The sequence below is a fragment of the Theropithecus gelada genome, chromosome 10, assembly GCF_003255815.1.
Source record: "Theropithecus gelada isolate Dixy chromosome 10, Tgel_1.0, whole genome shotgun sequence".
Taxonomy (NCBI): domain Eukaryota; kingdom Metazoa; phylum Chordata; class Mammalia; order Primates; family Cercopithecidae; genus Theropithecus; species Theropithecus gelada.
This window is the reverse complement of record NC_037678.1, coordinates 14,780,538-14,798,282: the sequence shown is the minus strand read 5'-3', so window position 1 is coordinate 14,798,282 and position 17,745 is coordinate 14,780,538. Positions and strand designations below refer to the sequence as shown.

Here is a 17,745-nt window from a genome sequence, read left to right as displayed (position 1 = left end):
CTGTTTCTTAAGTTTTTCAAAAAGAACAAGGGTGGGAAGGAGGAGGAAGAGACAGGGTTCAGGCGTGGGGAGGGATATGGCGCCACATTTATTAATCACATTAAAAACTAAGCATGCCAACATCTGGAGCTAAAACAACCAGCAAAATCACCACGTTCAGACTCGTATTGGCTAACTCTATCTATCCCAGCATTCTCTTGGGACAGCGGTTTGCCCTAGGCTCTACCACAAGCTCGGTGAAGTACACAGCCTCAATTACTAGAGCGTGCAGCCACAACGACCTGGTATTACGGAAACAGTCAGTCACCACTTGAGTTAACATTCCATACCCTAACGACTGGCCCCTCCCCAGCCCAAAGAAATAGTCAATCTTGCCCACCCTAGCCCTGGCCCACACCACAATGTTAATAATTATAACAAGCAGTAACCCATCTGTTATATCAGAGAAGGGAACAGAGACTCCACTGAGAGATTTAGAGTGAGATGTTAACATTTCTTCAGCTGACTGCACAAACAAACAAACAAAAAAAGAGGAGAAATAATTCATTTGGAGATATGAAGTCATGAAATAGCTGATGTGTATTGCTTTTAACCATGCACTGATGCAAAACTGAAGCAACCATTAATAATAAAAATTAAAAAGGACATATGTATTTACACACAATCAGACCTGTTTGATCTGAAGCAGTTTGCAGATTCTATCTGTGTGTGATTTGAAATAAAACAAAAAATGGGGATTAGCATGGCCACAGCACACCCTAATGTAGGAGGGCACACACGGACGTCTTTTTGGAACTCTGATAGCTGGATAAATTTGGCTTGGCTAAGCTTGATTCAGATACACACATGCCCCTTTAAAAATAATTATTCTTATTCCTTCGCAATTCATTCTGAATGACACCTGGTATCCGCAGTGGGGCTGTCCAATGCTCCATCGCTCCCCTATTCAACCTGCCTGACACTGGCAATATAATTCAGTCCTGACCCACAGCACTCACATGTATGCTTGTCCTCTGTCAACAACCGTATATTCTAGTCCACAGCATTCTTCTAAAATATTTCCTGTGTTTAGGAATTTTACTTTTTCACATATCTGTAACATATCTCTGACTTCAAGTTCCAGCTTCTTCAAAGGAAAATGCCTTTTAAAAGTTGGCTTTAAGATCCTTTCCAGTGTTTTCTGCAGTTGTTAAAGTCTCAATTTTTCATGGCTCAATGTCATCTCCTAGGGCTTTTCTACTCTGCTCTGAACCAATTTTATCACCTAATTAACTTTACGATGTTGCCACGTTGACCATATGATCTTTCGGCACAGTTTTGTAGCTGTGTTTTAATCTAGAGCAAAATACAATAGAATATAATCCCTCCTATATCTGACCTTTATCTGCATATTTATTAGTTTAATCTCACACTGGTAGACTTTTGCCTTGTCTTGATTTTAACCTAGCCCTTAATTTTATTATATTTTTGTTTTAGGTTTACATTAAAACAGGACTTTGGTGAGCATGTGATGTCAAGACACCTTCTTTCTACCCGGAAGACAATGACATTATGTGACACTGAGGAGGAGAGTGTGTATTTCAAGACCAGCAGACAAAATGAAAGCTTGTTACCTACATGTAGTGTATAGATCAATAGAGCAGGAGGGTTGGGACATGGCAGCAGGTGGGGTGGGTAAGGAATGGCCGGTGTGATGCTTAAAATCACTACAGCAGAGCAGAGATGTATTCCAACTAGCGTGGGTTTAATGCTGGGCCTCCAGGAATCACTTTACTTATCCTTGGATGATTCTAACTCCCTCTTTTTCCTCACCACCTCCCCACCCCTGCTAAGAACCATGGTTCTAGGAGATATTATAGAGTTCTTTGGTGGCAAAATGGCATCACTAATTAAATGTGAGTAACACAGAAACTTACAATAATGGTGATACTGTCACTGCTTTTGATTGAGGTCTATCTCCTTTGAAAAGTACTTATGAAAAAAATTTTAAAGTATTTAAATTTTATCTTATTATTATTTAACATTGGGGTTAAGGGGAAAAATTGCTATGATCAACTTGATGTCTTCCACCTATTATTTCTATGGTAGATGAGAGATGATTTTCAATAAATCAAACCTTTCAAACATTATTATTCCACATCTCCCCAAATTAGTTCATTTCCAAAATCTTGCTGGGTAGCCACATAAATAAACTGGATTGTGAAAAGCCATCGACTATTTTCTTTCTCCTAGCATCCAGCTATCAGCAATCCTTCTAACAAGTATGCTATTATAAAAATGAACTCACTGATCTTCTCGGGTGAAAGGAGAAGAGGCCAAGGGAAATGCATGTCTCATTGTTTGAGTCCCGTATGTCTAGATTTTTAAGGCAACTTCAAACTTACATAGCAGCACAGTCCAACTACTACTGATATTTCACTACAGGGCCCAAGGTGGGATTCAGGAATCCTATTTGTACAGTTCTACTTCCTCTTTTTTCTCTTTTCTAAATTTATAGTAGTAAGAAAATGTCCTTAACTGCTAAGATCTAAATATAAAAAAACAGTTTAAATACCACAGGTAAATGTGACTGACAGATTAAAAGAGGTGGCAGTGATGGGACAGTGCATATTACACAACTGGCTGGGATATGTGTCAAGAGGACAGGAGCACTTTTGGAGGAAGTGCCATTATGTACGGAATGTGACTGTGGGCACTGCTGAGGTAGCAGGGCTTAGATCACACGCTCACAAGTCTTGATTGTCCAAAAAAGCCTCTGTTCCCATCTCTAACGTGGAGCTGGAATGGTTAGTATAATTCAATTTTTTCACTGCAATCCACAATCTGATTGATTGGCAGGTCACACTGGCACTCCTACCTGAGGTATTTTAGCGCTAATGATTGGTTCCTGTAAGACTATTCTATAACAGAACACAGGAAGAGCAGTTCAAAAAACACAGCTGTGGAAGGAAAACAATCATACAAAAAGCCCGCTAAGGGGCCCACCAGCCTTTTCTTTCCTTTGGATGCAAGCATGCTTTTCACAGGAGGTGAATTAGGAGCAGTTTGTTATCCCATTTAAAAAGTGAATCAGGGCGAACTATGCCTTTTCTACTGGCCAAAAAAGAAGAGGGAGGGGTGGATACATAATCTAGCTGCCACACTCCCAAATCCTATCACGGTGGGTCTCTTTACAAACTAGGAACACAACTGCTAGATCAGTTCTCCAGAGAGGAATGTGCCATAAAAGAAACAGAAAGAAAATGGCTAGCAGGAATCACTGTCTACGAATGGGACAGTGAAAGGGATTACAAAAACTTTGCACAATTAATAGCCTAAATTCACTTAACTAAGCATAACCAGCAATTTAAAATCTTTTCCCTCGTGTCTTCTCTTCAAGCTCCAATTCGGTGCACTTTTTATACTAAACTCTCTATTCCTTCTATTTCTAAGATGCCTTTCGGAGGAAATAAGAACTAAATGTATACTGACAGATTTCCATAGATGAGAAATGTACGGAGAGAAGCAGCAAAAACTCAAAGGCACAATGACAGCTTTTTGTTGTCTGTGTGTTTCTGAAGAAGTATTCTTTGCTCCCTCACATGTGGAATATAGAATACGCAGTTTTAAAAGTGACAGTTGTATTAGGCCTAACTCAGTAGTTACCTCATATTCTTGCTTCTCATGTGTGGGCGTGGATGTTATTTCAGCACTAGTGACCAACTTTTTTTCTCTAAGTAACTCTGCTTTAAGGTAAGAACTAAAAAATAATAACATTACTATCAATTACTTTCATTAACAAGGGGCCACTGGTCAAAAAAAATTATTTCAGCAAAATCACGGAATTACTTGTGTTTAGCTCAGCAAGGTAATCCAGTTAGTAGATTTAAAAAAAAAAAAAAAACAGAAAAATAAAAACGAGTATTTTAGTAACAAGAACAGAAAAATCATGTGTCTCAAAATCTTACATTATGAAGTAAGGAAATAAGAGAACTGTTAAAAAAAATTGGGTTGGTTGACTTAACAAGGTTGAAGTAGACAAGTCTTTTTTTTTTTTTTGAGACGAAGTCTAGCTCTGTCACCCAGGCTGGAATGCAGTGTTGTGATCTCGGCCCACTGCAACCTCTGCCTCCAGGGTTCAAGTGATTCTCCTGCCTCGGTCCCCCAAGTAGCTGAAACTACAAGTGTGTGCCACCACGCCTGGCTAACTTTTGTATTTTTAGTAGAGATGAGTTTTGCCATGTTGGCCAGGCTGGTCTTGAACTCCTGACTTCAAGTGATCTGCCCGCCTTGGCCTCCCAAAGTGCTGGGATTACACACATAAGCGACCATGCCCGGCCAAAGTAGGAAAGTCTTTTTTTTTTTTTTTTTGAGACAGAGTCTCGCTCTGTCACCCAGGCTGGAGTGCAGTGGCACAATCTTGGCTCACTGCAAGCTCTGCCTCCCGGGTTCATGCCATTCTCCTGCCTCAGCCTCCCGAGTAGCTGGGACTACAGGCGTCTGCCACCACGCCCGGCTAATTTTTTGTATTTTTAGTAGAGATGGGGTTTCACCATGTTAGTCAGGATGGTCTTGATCTCCTGACCTCGTGATCTGCCTGCCTTGGCCTCCCAAAGTGTTGGGATTATAGGCGTGAGCCACTGTGCCCGGCCCAAAGTAGGCAAGTCTTAATAAGAAGAAATAGATTGTATTTAAGAAAAAAAAAAAATCCCCAAATAAGAAACACGTTAGAGAAAAAAACTTGATTTAAGAAATAATCCAAATGGAAAATCTTGCTCTAATAGATCAGATTTCAAGAAAACAAGTTAAATAACAAAGATGAGTTTCATGAGAATATGAACACTAATGTATATGGGAGATGTACATGCGACCATCATATTTAAGTATGTGTATTTAGAAATGTGTAATCTGGTGTAAAAGTAGGATAGATTCCCCAGTTCTCAAGCTTCATTGTGAACATAGGAAAAAAGATATCTTTCATTACTTGCTGAAAATATTTTGAGGAAAGAGGTGGATTTTAACTAAAGTTCAAAGAGAGGTAGTGAAATATGGACTGGTTGGGTTTTATGCCTGACTGTATTAATAATTTATGTAGTTCTGGGTAAGTCTCTGAGAAATATATCTATAATTTAGGAGGTTGGACCAAATCATGGCTAAGGTTCCTTCAAGTAGTTATTAAATTAAGGCATACCTTACAGGCCTACTCTAAGTAGTATGCATGAGTCACCTGTACCTCGAAGAACTGTATTATCTCATCTCTACTTCCTGCAAAACACAAAACCTCTGAGTGCATTCTGAAAGTGCATTAACTTTTTTAGGTTGCTTGAGAATCTCTGGTAGACTGTGCAAACAGTTCACTAAAAAGGTCCTCTTACTGATTTTGGAAAGTAAGGGTGGAGAAAGCATTTCTAGACAATTTTAACCAATCCCCACACAATCATTTCATGCTGACAAGTTTTTCTTATAAAAAATTTTCCCTTGATGACTTGAGTGACTAAATCAAGCTTGCATTCAGAAAAAGTCCATCTGGAGAGGTCATAATAAAATACTTCAAAACTCAAAAATTTCTAGTTTGTCAATTATATCACTTTGTCCACATTTTAAATAATACGTGACAAACCAATCACGGAACTTTAGTGATAGCTAGACAGTTTAAATAATGGAGTACATATTAATATGGCTAGTAGAATCAGCAAATCTTCTATGATAGTCAAATGGCTGTAAGAAGAGTCTGGGTTGCTGATTATGTTACTCATTTCCCCCAATGGCTCTTAATAACTAAATACCTGGAGTTTTCTCATTACTACACACTCTTTGCTGGCATCGGTTCCTTATTTGGCTATCACAAGGTCATATTCTCTCAAAGTATGTAAAATAGGAAAATGTACAGTTCAGAAAGCTTATTAACCTCTACATAAATCACAGCTCTAATGATCTAAAGAGGGATGTGAAATGAGAAGAAAAGCAGAAAAGGGAAAGAGCTGGTTTAAGGCTAAGCTGGTCCTGTTATTTATGTATGCAAATGACACGACAATCGTAAAAGACTTTAAACCTGCTGATCATCTCACAAGTAAATTAATGATCCACAGAACATCTGTGGGTATAGGGAAGGGAAAAGAATATGTCCAGTAGACTGACCCTTGCAATGATCAGGAAACCCAAAGGCTTAGTTTTTGCACCCAGGGGCAAGCGCAGTGGCAGAGAAGCATGCTTGCATTCTTAAATATATAAATATATATATATATATATCCACAAGGAAAAAGAAAATAAAAATTAAATAAATTAAAAGGAAAAAAACCAAACCAAACCAAAGAAACAGAAAAAAAAGGCTGGCTTGTCAGGGGATGGGGTCGAGAAGGCCCCAGTGTGTGTACTTACATAGAGGTCAGCACCGTAAAATCCGTCCTGGTAAACCACACTGCAGAAAATCCACACAAAAACAAAAACAAAAAAAACAAAAGAACAGAAACACATTCCGGTTATTGAGGACGGCAGCATGCACATGCGCTCTACACAGGCAGGTGATGTATGAATACATAACCTGGGCTTGGGGCCTCGGCAAGTTGGTGAGAAAATGTGAAAGTGCACACGAAGGTTACACAGCTCCGGGACATGCGAGGAGAGGGAAAGGTGTGCAAAACTGGAATGCGCAACCTGGATATTCGGTAATTAAAGTAGGATTCACACAATAAAAAGCACTCCTGGAAGAGCCTATTTTATCTATCCAAAATCTGCTGGCTTGGAAACAACTTTTTGTATATGGAGTATTTTAAAAAATCAGCTTGCCCTAGGAGGAAGTTTCTTTTTAAAGAGCTTACAAAATAGGGTGGGGGTGAAGAGGAGTTTAACATGAAAAACTGAACCCTGTATGCAAAGTACGTTTTTAAATTACGTTTAAGTTTTTTGTTTTCAGTATTGTAATAATACGTAAATGTTTTTCTGATATCCATACATCACCTGCTTTTTACCCTGCACATTAGACATGCGATAAGATTTGGCTGATCACACAAGCATGCAAAGTATTATTATTCAGCATTTTAAGAACCAATGCAACACCTCAGAAAAACAAGTCAATCAATTCTGACCAAAGTAAACAGAGAAATGTAATTAAAAAAAAAAAACACAACCAAAAATACCCACAATGCATTGCTTTCACAAGCAGAGATAATGAGCTAAAGGTTAAGGTGATTGGTCCAAGGTCCAAGAATTGAAAGGTGCAGTGGGGATCCCAGATAGTAACAATATAATCCAGAGTGGGAAGGAGTAACTGGAAGATTTTAAGGGTTCTTTTTTGACCGTAAGAGTATTCATGGAATTCTGAAAACTACAATTGATAACTGAAGTTCTGGGCTTGACCAAAGATCGCCCTGTCTTATTTAAAAGAATAAAACTGAGAAGGTAGCTGGTTAAGAATAGAAGGTTTATTTTCCTGTTTAGATAATGAATTTGTAGCAAACAGACAATGCATGACTTTTTCTTAAAAAAAAAAAAAACCTAAGCAACACTATATTCTTAAATACAGATTTCCAACCTTTTGAGGTACTTTTGTGCATACAGACTGCCCCAAAAACATTATTTTGGGACCAAAAGACATGGAATAGCAGTAGAGATAAAAGATAAAACTTTCTTCTTCATCTCTGTTAAGTCAAGATCAGATTGTTTTAATTTACATGCTTATTGGTTATTCAACTAAAAAGCTGGAAATTTTCACCACTACCTTCTCTGTTACAATAAACAAGCTGACAAGTAAAGTCATCAAATCATATTTTTAACTTGAATATGAAATAACTTGTTTCTTACAGGTAGGTGTAATGTTTCTTAATTCTATTTCCAATGACATTTGGTTGTATTTACAGGATAGTATGGTCACATTTTGGAATGCCCCAAATATGCTATGCCCTTGTATCACACAACAGGCAAATCAAACTCATCTCTAATGCTCATTTAGCTAAGTCCCATTCATTTTCATAGTCTCCAGTTGCAGTTAAAGTCTGATATTAGAAAGTAATCTGCCTCTCAATTGCATTTTAGTGAAAAAAACAACTTGTTCAAAATGAGAAGGCTGATAAAATGGAAAGCACTGAGGCCAAGTGGTGATTAATTAAACTTCAAAGATCTTAGTAAGGGAATATAGGTAAAGATTTACAAACAAGCCTTCTATAAAGAAGGGCTGGCATTAAAAACACAAATACATTTTACCCTAAGTCAAATAACTTATTGGGAATATTCATCTACATTCTAGAAGAATTCCAATATTCTCCGTATCAAATGCCACAAGGAGGCTAGAACATAATGATTAATGATGAAATTAGTTTACTAAGCTGAAAAGCAATTCTAGGCCATTCCCATGAAATACTGGACTTATTCCTTGCCATCTTCCATGTAAACAGGTGGTTTAGTTAATAAAAAGAAAACATGGGAAATCAGTGTTCAATGTAATGCACAGAAATTGATATGATTAGACATAAAGATTAAAATATCTTTGAGCAAATATATACCTGACACAGACTTGGTAGAGAAGGGGTTCTCAAGTTTGGCCAATATACTGAAATGACTACATTGAACAGGACTAAATTCAACCACTTTATAAAGTAATTCAGCAGTGTTACAAAATAAGGAAGTCCCATGTTTCTGGTGAGTAGTCTCTCTTTGCAAACATGACAGTAAACTCTCTTGGATTACAATGGAAGACATTTTACAAACAATTTTCCTAGCGTGTAAAACTTCCAAAAGATTCCTTTTAATGTTTCATTTGAATACTTCTTGATGAAATAATATTGCATATTCACTTCTTTAAAGAGATGTCAGAGGTTGAAGGTCAAAGGTCAAGTTGAGAGAAAAAGGATTAAAATAAAAGTAAGTAATGGCATAAGATGGAGATGATGGAATGCATGTGATTTAAATGTCTACAAACTCCAAACAGAAGTTAATTTCTGAAGCAGTTCCCTTCCAGTGTCTTTTGGAGCCTGCCCACTTCAACATACCTTGTCTAATAAAAATGTTTTAACTCTGAGGAACGGAGAACTTCTAATGGTACGTCCATTTGGTCTATTAATGAATGAATGAATGCTAAATTAGTACACCTCAAGGTTAAGCCAATTTTGCTGTCAGAAAAGGACATACAAAGGCGGCTCCTTTCCTTTATGTTTTAACTAAGTAGCAGCCAACAAGCTTCTCTGCTGCTACCTATTCCTCCGTAAGAATACAAAAAAAAATCTGTCATATTGACATATCTGGCAGAGAAAAGATGAAGAGAAATGTCACATTTTTGATGAGGAAGTCCTTGGTACAACTGACTGAGGAAAGACCACTCTTTATAAAAATTTACATTTTAGGCTGACACTGAGAAACCCCTAAAAACAAAACCTGCCATCTTCACTCCTTTTCCCCATTCAGTAGCAAAGGATTTATTTGTTGCTATGGAATCATTCCACTGCATGAGACACCCTCCATAAAAAAATCAAACGGTGAAGGATGCTCAGCTACAGTCGTCGTTTTACCATCATTCAGAAGCCAACTGCAGTTAATTCTTCCTACTTCTCCCTTTCTCCCTTGATTCAATTGGACTTGGTTCATCTTAGAATTAACCTCTTTTAATCCGTTTCCTACAAAGAAAGCAAATCCATTGTGGGTAACTAGCTCTGCTGCTCACCACCCAGGCAGTGAAACCAAAGGGGAGGACACATGTGACAGCCTCCGCCCCAACACGGGGTGGTGATAAGGGGTGAACACAGCAGATGCAGGCTTGTACTACAATCTCGAGCTCCTCTTTTGGTTCTCTGCAGTAATGTTAATCCATATTCGTGCGCTGCTGAGTGAACTTCATGCCAACACACTGCTAGTAAACACAAGACAGTTCTGGCTACTGTCTTAAGCCATTACCATGAGGGCTTAAGGTGGCCAAAATGAAGACTTATATAATGAATTGACAGTTTGTTACATTCTGATGATGGTATATTTTGGTTTTTGTCATCTAATCTGTCAATTTGCAAATATTCATTGAATGTCTACTCTGTGACACGGCAACATCCCAGAAGTTATGAGAGGGCCATGGTATTCTTTTTTGGTCCAACTGCTTATTTTAGAAACATATTGATTTTGGAATCTAATGCTTACCCTGGATAGGCGGGGATGGCTGTTGGAGGTACCGCTCGGACTGCACCATATACTGTCCGCCCTCTGCCCCTCAAATGGGCTCCTCTGAAAGCGGCTGCCGTGGTGGCTGCAGTAGGGTAAGGGAAGCCAGGAACTAAAGGGAGACCCAAAATATGACAGAAATTTCAACTTGCATTCAATAGAGGGTACATAGTCACAACTTGCTATGAACCAATGATAGAAAAGATGAAAAGATACAAACCACATGTTTTTTGAAAAGGTGGCATGCATTCAATAAACCTTCTACCCTGGGTCTCTCAGTGGGGAAGAAATGGAAAGAGAGACCCCACATGCAAAAGCAAAAGATTCCATGCCTCATTCATCACAAATCTTGAGTGAGCTTTCTCTGTTCCTTCTCAATTTCGGCTTTACAATGCAAGCTGCTGAGAAACAGGTCAAGAAGCTCTGAGAATGACTGCCATCCTAAGAGGCAAATTACTGTGGGCAGTCTAAATCAGACTGACATAAACTCTTCAACCGGTCAGTTATTAACCCTGCTTCCAAATGTTACTATGTGCACATAATAATTATTACTCAAAAGAACATTCTTTTGAGATTTTTACATGGTACCAACCTCCAAGGTACATAATAGTCTTTAGACATTTCATTAGTCAATTTCATTCTTTTATTTAAAACATTTTAATCCACAAATGTAAGGTGGGGGAAACCACTCCTCCCCTGTCCTTTAAAGAGGCAGACAATTTCTAAGAGCCGATTTTAAGTGTGCTGTCCTTTGGAAAGCATGCAGAGACATTGATTCCATGTCCACTGAGTCCTGTTTAATTATACCTCTTGCTGCAGTAAAATGGCTCAGGTCAAAATGACTTTAGAGAGATCAAGGGAGCTGATAATAATCAATAATATTGAAGGTACTTCTAAGTGATCCTCTGCTGGAGAACCTGTGGCTGACTTGCCAAGGAAATGTATAATATGCTCTACACATACTTGCTTCTTTTGTTTTCTTTATCATCAAGTACAGACTAAAATATTCTTCATATGCCCTTACCCACTCTACCTTTTCCAACTATTTCTGCTTTGTGCCATCTTAATATTTGGTCAGGAAAATTCTAGCACAGGTAAAGCAGGACAGGGCACTGGGATAGTATTTAACATCCCTCTCAAGAAATTTCCATTTCAGTTATGTACTATACTAGGAAAAAAACAACAAACAAAAAAAACACCCCAGCACATGACAGTTCACTCACAATGGTCAAAATCTATGCCAGGCCAACATAGGCTACTTACTGATTAAAGGAATGTAAGTGTTGATACCCCCTCTTCCTGACAGGGGCACTGCTGCATCATTGCCTAGGGACACATCTGCTTGAAAGCTGGATGCTGATTGGATTTTTTAAAAAATTAAAAAATGCAAAAAGATTAAAAAGGAATAGCAAATTGAAAAACAACAGATGCTATTACAATTAAATAGCACAAGTGGAAACATTTACTTAAATACTACCTGCATATAACTCCGGACCATATACAGCTCCAACTACTGGGCTTAATTTCCAACCTGAAACACACAAAAAGGAGGGTGAGCATTTAAGACTACTTGAGGAAAGGGATGATCAATGCATGTCAAGTTGGCTTCGGCCATCTCTGGGGCTATTTTTGCCTATTACCAACTTCTCTTTGGAATTCCAGCTTGGGGTTTACATGAGAGAGCAACAATAGTAGAACTAGCACACAGTGAAGAGATAATGAAGGGTTGGGGTTGGGGGGCTTGGCAGGGGTCATGATGTTAGGAGGAGGAAGATGGAGAGGGAATGAGAGGAGAAAAAATAAATAGAAATAAATCCTAGAGTTTGGTACAGTGTTCTCACAGAATTACCCTGGATGACCTATCCTTTATTTAAAAAAAGAAAGAAGGCCGACTATATGTCATTCTGTACCACACTGTGATGCAATTTCTTAACCCTGTTTATTACTCTAGCTGTTTTAATAAAAGTATCCATGGGCTGAACTCAAATTTAACCTAGATCTTTGACTCCATGCTTGAGTCAATGCTGGTATTCCAGGTAAACTGAAATCCCCTTTCACTGGGATTTACCATTGGGATTTTATTAGGGTTCACCAACTAAAAAATGAAAGACATGAAATCATAAAATTCAAAGTACATTCCCAACTTCAGTGCATGTTTTCTGAGGCTCTAATGTGTAACAATCACCTTTAAGTTAATCAGACTTTTTAGTTAAAGAACACCAGAATACTGTGGAATGTTACCTTAAATATTTATAAATATTAAGAGTTTCCAAATAACATTATGTTTAATGTCAACTTTATTTCTTCTTTCCCTTTTTTATATTTATAAGAATATGGCAAGTATATTTTAAAAAGGAATAATGTATTATTGCTCACTGAGAGTGAATAAAAGTAGAATTCCACATGAAAACTTTATTTTATTAATTGAATTTTACATATAATAAGCAAAAATATTCTACATTATTTTTCTGACTCATTTGTCTTCTTTTATATTAAGACCCTAGCATTGTGCTACATTATTCTATAAATATACGAATGAAAAGAAAAGGGCCAGAATTGGCCTCTTCTTCTTCTTTTTTTTTTTTTTTTTGAGACAGAGTCTTGCTTTGTTGCCCAGGCTGGAGTATAGTGGCTCAATTTCGGCTCACCACAACCTCCGCCTCCTGGGTTCAAGTGATTCTCATGCCTCAGCCTCCCAAGTAGCTGGGACTACAGGCACGCACCACCATGTCTGGCTAGTTTTATACTTTCAGTAGAGATGGGGTTTCACCATGTTGGCCAGGCTGGTCTTGAACTCCTGACCTTAAGTGATCCACCCACCTCGGCCTCCCAAAGTGCTGGGGATTGCAGGTGTGAGCCACTGCACCCAGCCACAACTGGCCTTTTCAAAAGAATTACTGAAATTACCAGATTTAAATGACCGTAAGCAAAACATTATTCAAGTGAAAATCCATTCACTCTGATTCAATCCAACCTCTTATTCATCATTTTATGTGCTCATAAAATGCAATGTCTCTTCAATATTCCACATAAAATTTTGGCAAAATTTGGGTGCAAATACCACTTGAATTGTAAGAGCACAAATATTCTGCAATATCACATTACACAAATACTGTGCAACATTTCTGCACAAATTAAGAGATTCCAACCAACCTAAATGAGAATGCTGACTGAGAATTCATTAGGACGAACCCAACACATTCTCCTTAGGACCTTTAACACAATAGCAGAAGGTTTCTTGCCTACTAAACCTGAATATTAATTTAAAATAATATTTGCCTACTAAACCTGAATATTAATTTAGAATATTTGCCTACTAAACCTGAATATTAATTTAGAATAATATTTGCCTACTAAACCTGAATATTAATTTAGAATAATATTTCAAAAAAGAACTTTTTTTGGCAGGGCGCGGTGGCTCACGCCTGTAATCCCAGCACTTTGGGAGGCTGAGGCGGGAGGATCTCGAGGTCAGGAGATCGAGACCATCCTGGCTAACACAGTGAAACCCCATCTCTACTAAAAACACAAAAAATCACCCGGGTGTGGTGGCGGGTGCCTGTAGTCCCAGCTACTCAGGAGGCCGAGGCACGAGAATGGCGTGAACCTGGGAGGTGGAGTTTGCAGTGAGCCGAGATAGCGCCACTGCACCCCAGTCTGGGCGACAGAGCCAGACTCTGTCTCCAAAAAAAAAAAGAAAAAAAAAAAAAAATTTGTTTCCTACCAATGGCACTATTTCCTGGGCATTCCCTTTAAATCCACATAATGGGCGGGCACCGTGGCTCAAGCCTGTAATCCCAGCACTTCGGAAGGCTGAGGTGGACGGATCACCTGAGTCTAGAAGTTCGAGACCAGCCTGGCCAACGTCACAAAACCTCGTCTCTACTAAAAATACAAAAATTAGCCGGGTGTGGTGGCAGACACCTGTAATCCCAGCTTCTCTGGAGGCTGAGGCACGAGAATTGCTTGGACCCAGGAAGTGGAGGTTGCAGTGAGCTGAGATCGCACCACTGTACTCCAGCCTAGGTGACAGAGAGACTCTCTCCCAAAACAAAAACAAAAATTAATATAATGGATGTATATTGATATGCTGTTAGCAATACTTTGAATATATTTAGTTTTAGACAATTATAATGTATTTTCACAAATGTCTTTTGACCTGCACAAAACCCAAGGAGGAAGGTAAAACAGATACCACATCTGCAATCTGAGGGCAATATTATACTTTTCTGGGTCTCATTTCCTAATAATAAGCTGGGAGGGTTGAGTTTCAATATTTCTAAAAAAATCCTGGTGCCAAAAATCTGTGGTCTTAATTTATAAATACGAAAACAGAATCAGGTTAAAAAAATGGTCCACTGTCACGGAGTAAATAAAGTGTCAAACCTAGAAGCAGAATGTCTGTTTTCTGAATTCCAGTCAGAGGCTCTTTCTGTCACAGTATTTCTCCCAGAAGTAAAGAAAATTTGACATTCTTTCCCTCTCCTTTCTATTTTGTTTACTTTGAGTTTTTATCAAAATTGTAGAGACTTGTTTTTGTAAGAACAGTGAAAAGAAAATAAAAGTTAAAGTGGGAGGCAGTGGTATCATACCCATAAAAGGAGTAGAAAAAATGCAAATTATGCTGATAAATTTGTATCATCTATGTGAAAAGCTGGGCTAAATATATTTATTGAAGACTTTATGGGATATAGTCAATACCAATACGTTTCTTCTTAAGACATTAGTGGCATATACAGCCACACTCTAACAGTAGGTTCAAACTTTTTACAAAAGCAGCAGACACTCCCCCCTTTATTCTAGATATTAGTAAAATCTTATGCAGAACCATAAATTGCTCAGATTACAGTACAGCTGAGACCTTAGGATTCAATCAATTTGGTTTCCTTTTTCTCCCCAAAACTGGCTCTGCACAACACAGTCTGCAAAACCACCACTGGGTTACAGATTAAATTTATATTCCATCTTATTCAGAGACCATGAGTCTAGATTAAATTTGGTAACTGAGGTAACAAATTATTCATAGAAAATTTCCTTCTCAATGAGAAACACTTATAAACCTTACTATATAATATGTAATCATGAAATAGAAAATGGCACACACACAACCATACCCATGGCTGTTACCTCTAGGCTTAAGGAGAGCAATGGGTCCAAAATCATAACTTATTCCACTTATGCTCAGATGAATGAGAGTCAGAAGTAGAAGTGAGAGTCAGTGGGCATCCAGGGGTATTACGGACAAGTCTAACATATTACAAAGAGCTACAGCACCTGAAAAAGAAGGTGCTCAGGTGGGATCCAATTTGGGTTAGTAGGCAACTAGATAGCATGTTTGCACTGTGTAAAACATGAACTTTACTGGCCGGGCGCGGTGGCTCACGCCTGTAATCCCAGCACTTTGGGAGGCCGAGGCGGGCGGATCACAAGGTCAGGAGATCGAGACCACGGTGAAACCTCGTCTCTACTAAAAATACAAAAAAATTAGCCGGGCGCGGTTGTGGGCGCCTGTAGTCCCAGCTACTCGGGAGGCTGAGGCAGGAGAATGGCGGGAACCCGGGAGGCGGAGCTTGCAGTGAGCTGAGATCCGGCCACTGCACTCCAGCCTGGGCGACAGAGCGAGACTCCGCCTCAAAAAAAAAAAAAAAAGAAAAAGAAAAAAAAAAAAAAAAAAAACAACAAAAAAAACATGAACTTTACTTAGAACATAACACCTTAATACCTAAAAAACATAGCTCAATTGTAATGACAAAGTTATGTTGTAAACATAAAATACTCCCCCAGGTAAAGAGACTCTTCAATGCAAATTAAACTGTCTTAAGACTGAAATAAAGATTCTTAGAAGTTTATAAAAACTTAATATATTTACAGAAGAATAAACACTCTTTCAAAGATGATTTATAATTTCTTACCATTTGCATATGGTGTGACCATCTTCTTATTGGTCATTACACGTGCTGTAGCATTATTCACCTAAAAATAACAAGGAGAAAAAAGGGCAGGGAAGAAGTGGACCACATTAGGGAACATAAAGTTGCACATCCAGTAACATAGTACTTAGTTTAAAATGCAAATTTCTGAGAGCATTGACTTAAATAATTAACACAGCAATATAAAATATTAATATATAGTGTTTTAATTAAAGTTCTTATTAAATGAGGATAACAAGAGTAAAATGAGTTTCTTGGTTTCCAAATATCAGTACTCCAAAGACAATACATTTGCAAAATCTTTGGACATCTTTTAAACAGAGAAATCTCTGCACTAAGGAAAACATAGAAAAAAGTAAATAGGAAACAACTATATTAGCAATTCACTTTGAAGTTTGTTAATAAAACAGAGGCTTGCCACATGGGTTATGAAACAGATTGATGGAACGGTGATAAAATAAATCTGATTTCACCTGTCCTAATGTTCAGCATTTTAAATACGTCTGTCCGAGATTTTTACTGTCTGACGTCAATAAACAAATATAGAAACCTAAGATTCCCATGTTGACAGCCTTCAGGACCATTCTGAATTTTCTAGACTACATGGTCTATCAACTCAGGAACAAAAGTTTTAAAAAAGCCTTTAAAGTAGGCACTTAAAAGAATTGAGAAAATCAAGTGTTTATTTATTTTGTTTTATGGCACTCTCCACCCTCATTACAGAACTGCGTATTTTAAAGCATTCTCAGTAAGAGAATAAGCAGGTGCTACAAAGATGGTGCTGCTGAAGAAAAGATGAATGGAACTGAGATGCCAGCATACTGCAGCCCAGTGACAGAACCAGCCTCAAAGCTCTTGCAAGGAGGGTAAAGTCCCACCATAGAACTTGACTTACACTGTGTTGTCAGGTCATAAAACATGCCAATTGAAAAAAGAAGCATAAAATAGAAATGTCTTATTTTTGCCTCTTCAAATTTACATTGTGTTCAATTTGTATGGTAATAAATTTGTGTGATGAAAAGACCAATTTTAGGTAGAATTAGAACTAAAAAAACTTCCTATGTCTTTTGAGATTTGTACAGTGATACTTCCCCTACATGAGGAAAGAGCCTGAAACTCCATTTACTCTAGTTTCATCCACCAAATAATATAAACATTTCACATTTAAAAAGAAAGAATGGGATACAACAATGATGAGACTGAGAGCATGCAGTTAAAAAACACACACACACAAATAAAAGAAAGAAAAAACAATAAATTTTGGAAAGAGGGGAGAAAGTGAAAAGCAAGGTTCTCACAGACAAGGATTAGAATGGAGCAAGAGCTGAAACCAGCTGCTGGAGCAGAAAGCAACCAAGCACTTAAAAGGAAAAATGGCCAGAACCAATCAGAAACCACCAGTCAGCAAAAGAGACCAACAGCTGCGTGTAACTGAAGGGATGGGAAAGGAAGAATAGGGAAAAGGACAGGAGCAAGGATTTGGAAAAAGAGAATAAGGTAGGGAAAAAGAAAAGAGAAAGTCAGGAAGGGTGTAACGGGCAAAGAAAGAACAATCAGAGCTACAAACGGGGATTTGGGAAACAGGAAAAGTAGGGAAGGATGTAGGGGCAGGAAGTGCATTAATAAAACCAGCCAAACTGGAGTTCAGTAACTCTGAGTAAGATGTGCAAGGGGAAAAAAATCACCATGAAGTCAGTAA

General features: G+C 38.2%; 1 protein-coding gene across 12 annotated transcripts in view; it reads right to left on the bottom strand.

Moving 5' to 3' along the window:
* RBFOX2 (RNA binding fox-1 homolog 2) overlaps window positions 1–17,745 on the bottom strand; it is a 296,039-nt gene that overhangs the window by 11,078 nt on the left and 267,216 nt on the right. For 6 of the 12 annotated variants that reach the window (XM_025398158.1, XM_025398160.1, XM_025398159.1 and 3 more), the window contains 5 exons: window positions 16,029–16,089; window positions 11,594–11,647; window positions 11,380–11,472; window positions 10,096–10,228; window positions 6,358–6,397 (listed from right to left, as the gene is read on the bottom strand). In XM_025398158.1, the coding sequence (XP_025253943.1) occupies window positions 6,358–6,397; window positions 10,096–10,228; window positions 11,380–11,472; window positions 11,594–11,647; window positions 16,029–16,089 (381 nt within the window). Of the gene's footprint in view, window positions 1–670; window positions 703–6,357; window positions 6,398–10,095; window positions 10,229–11,379; window positions 11,473–11,593; window positions 11,648–16,028; window positions 16,090–17,745 lie in introns of all 12 variants that reach the window. The other 6 variants (XM_025398157.1, XM_025398162.1, XM_025398165.1 and 3 more) reach the window with 2 other exon arrangements.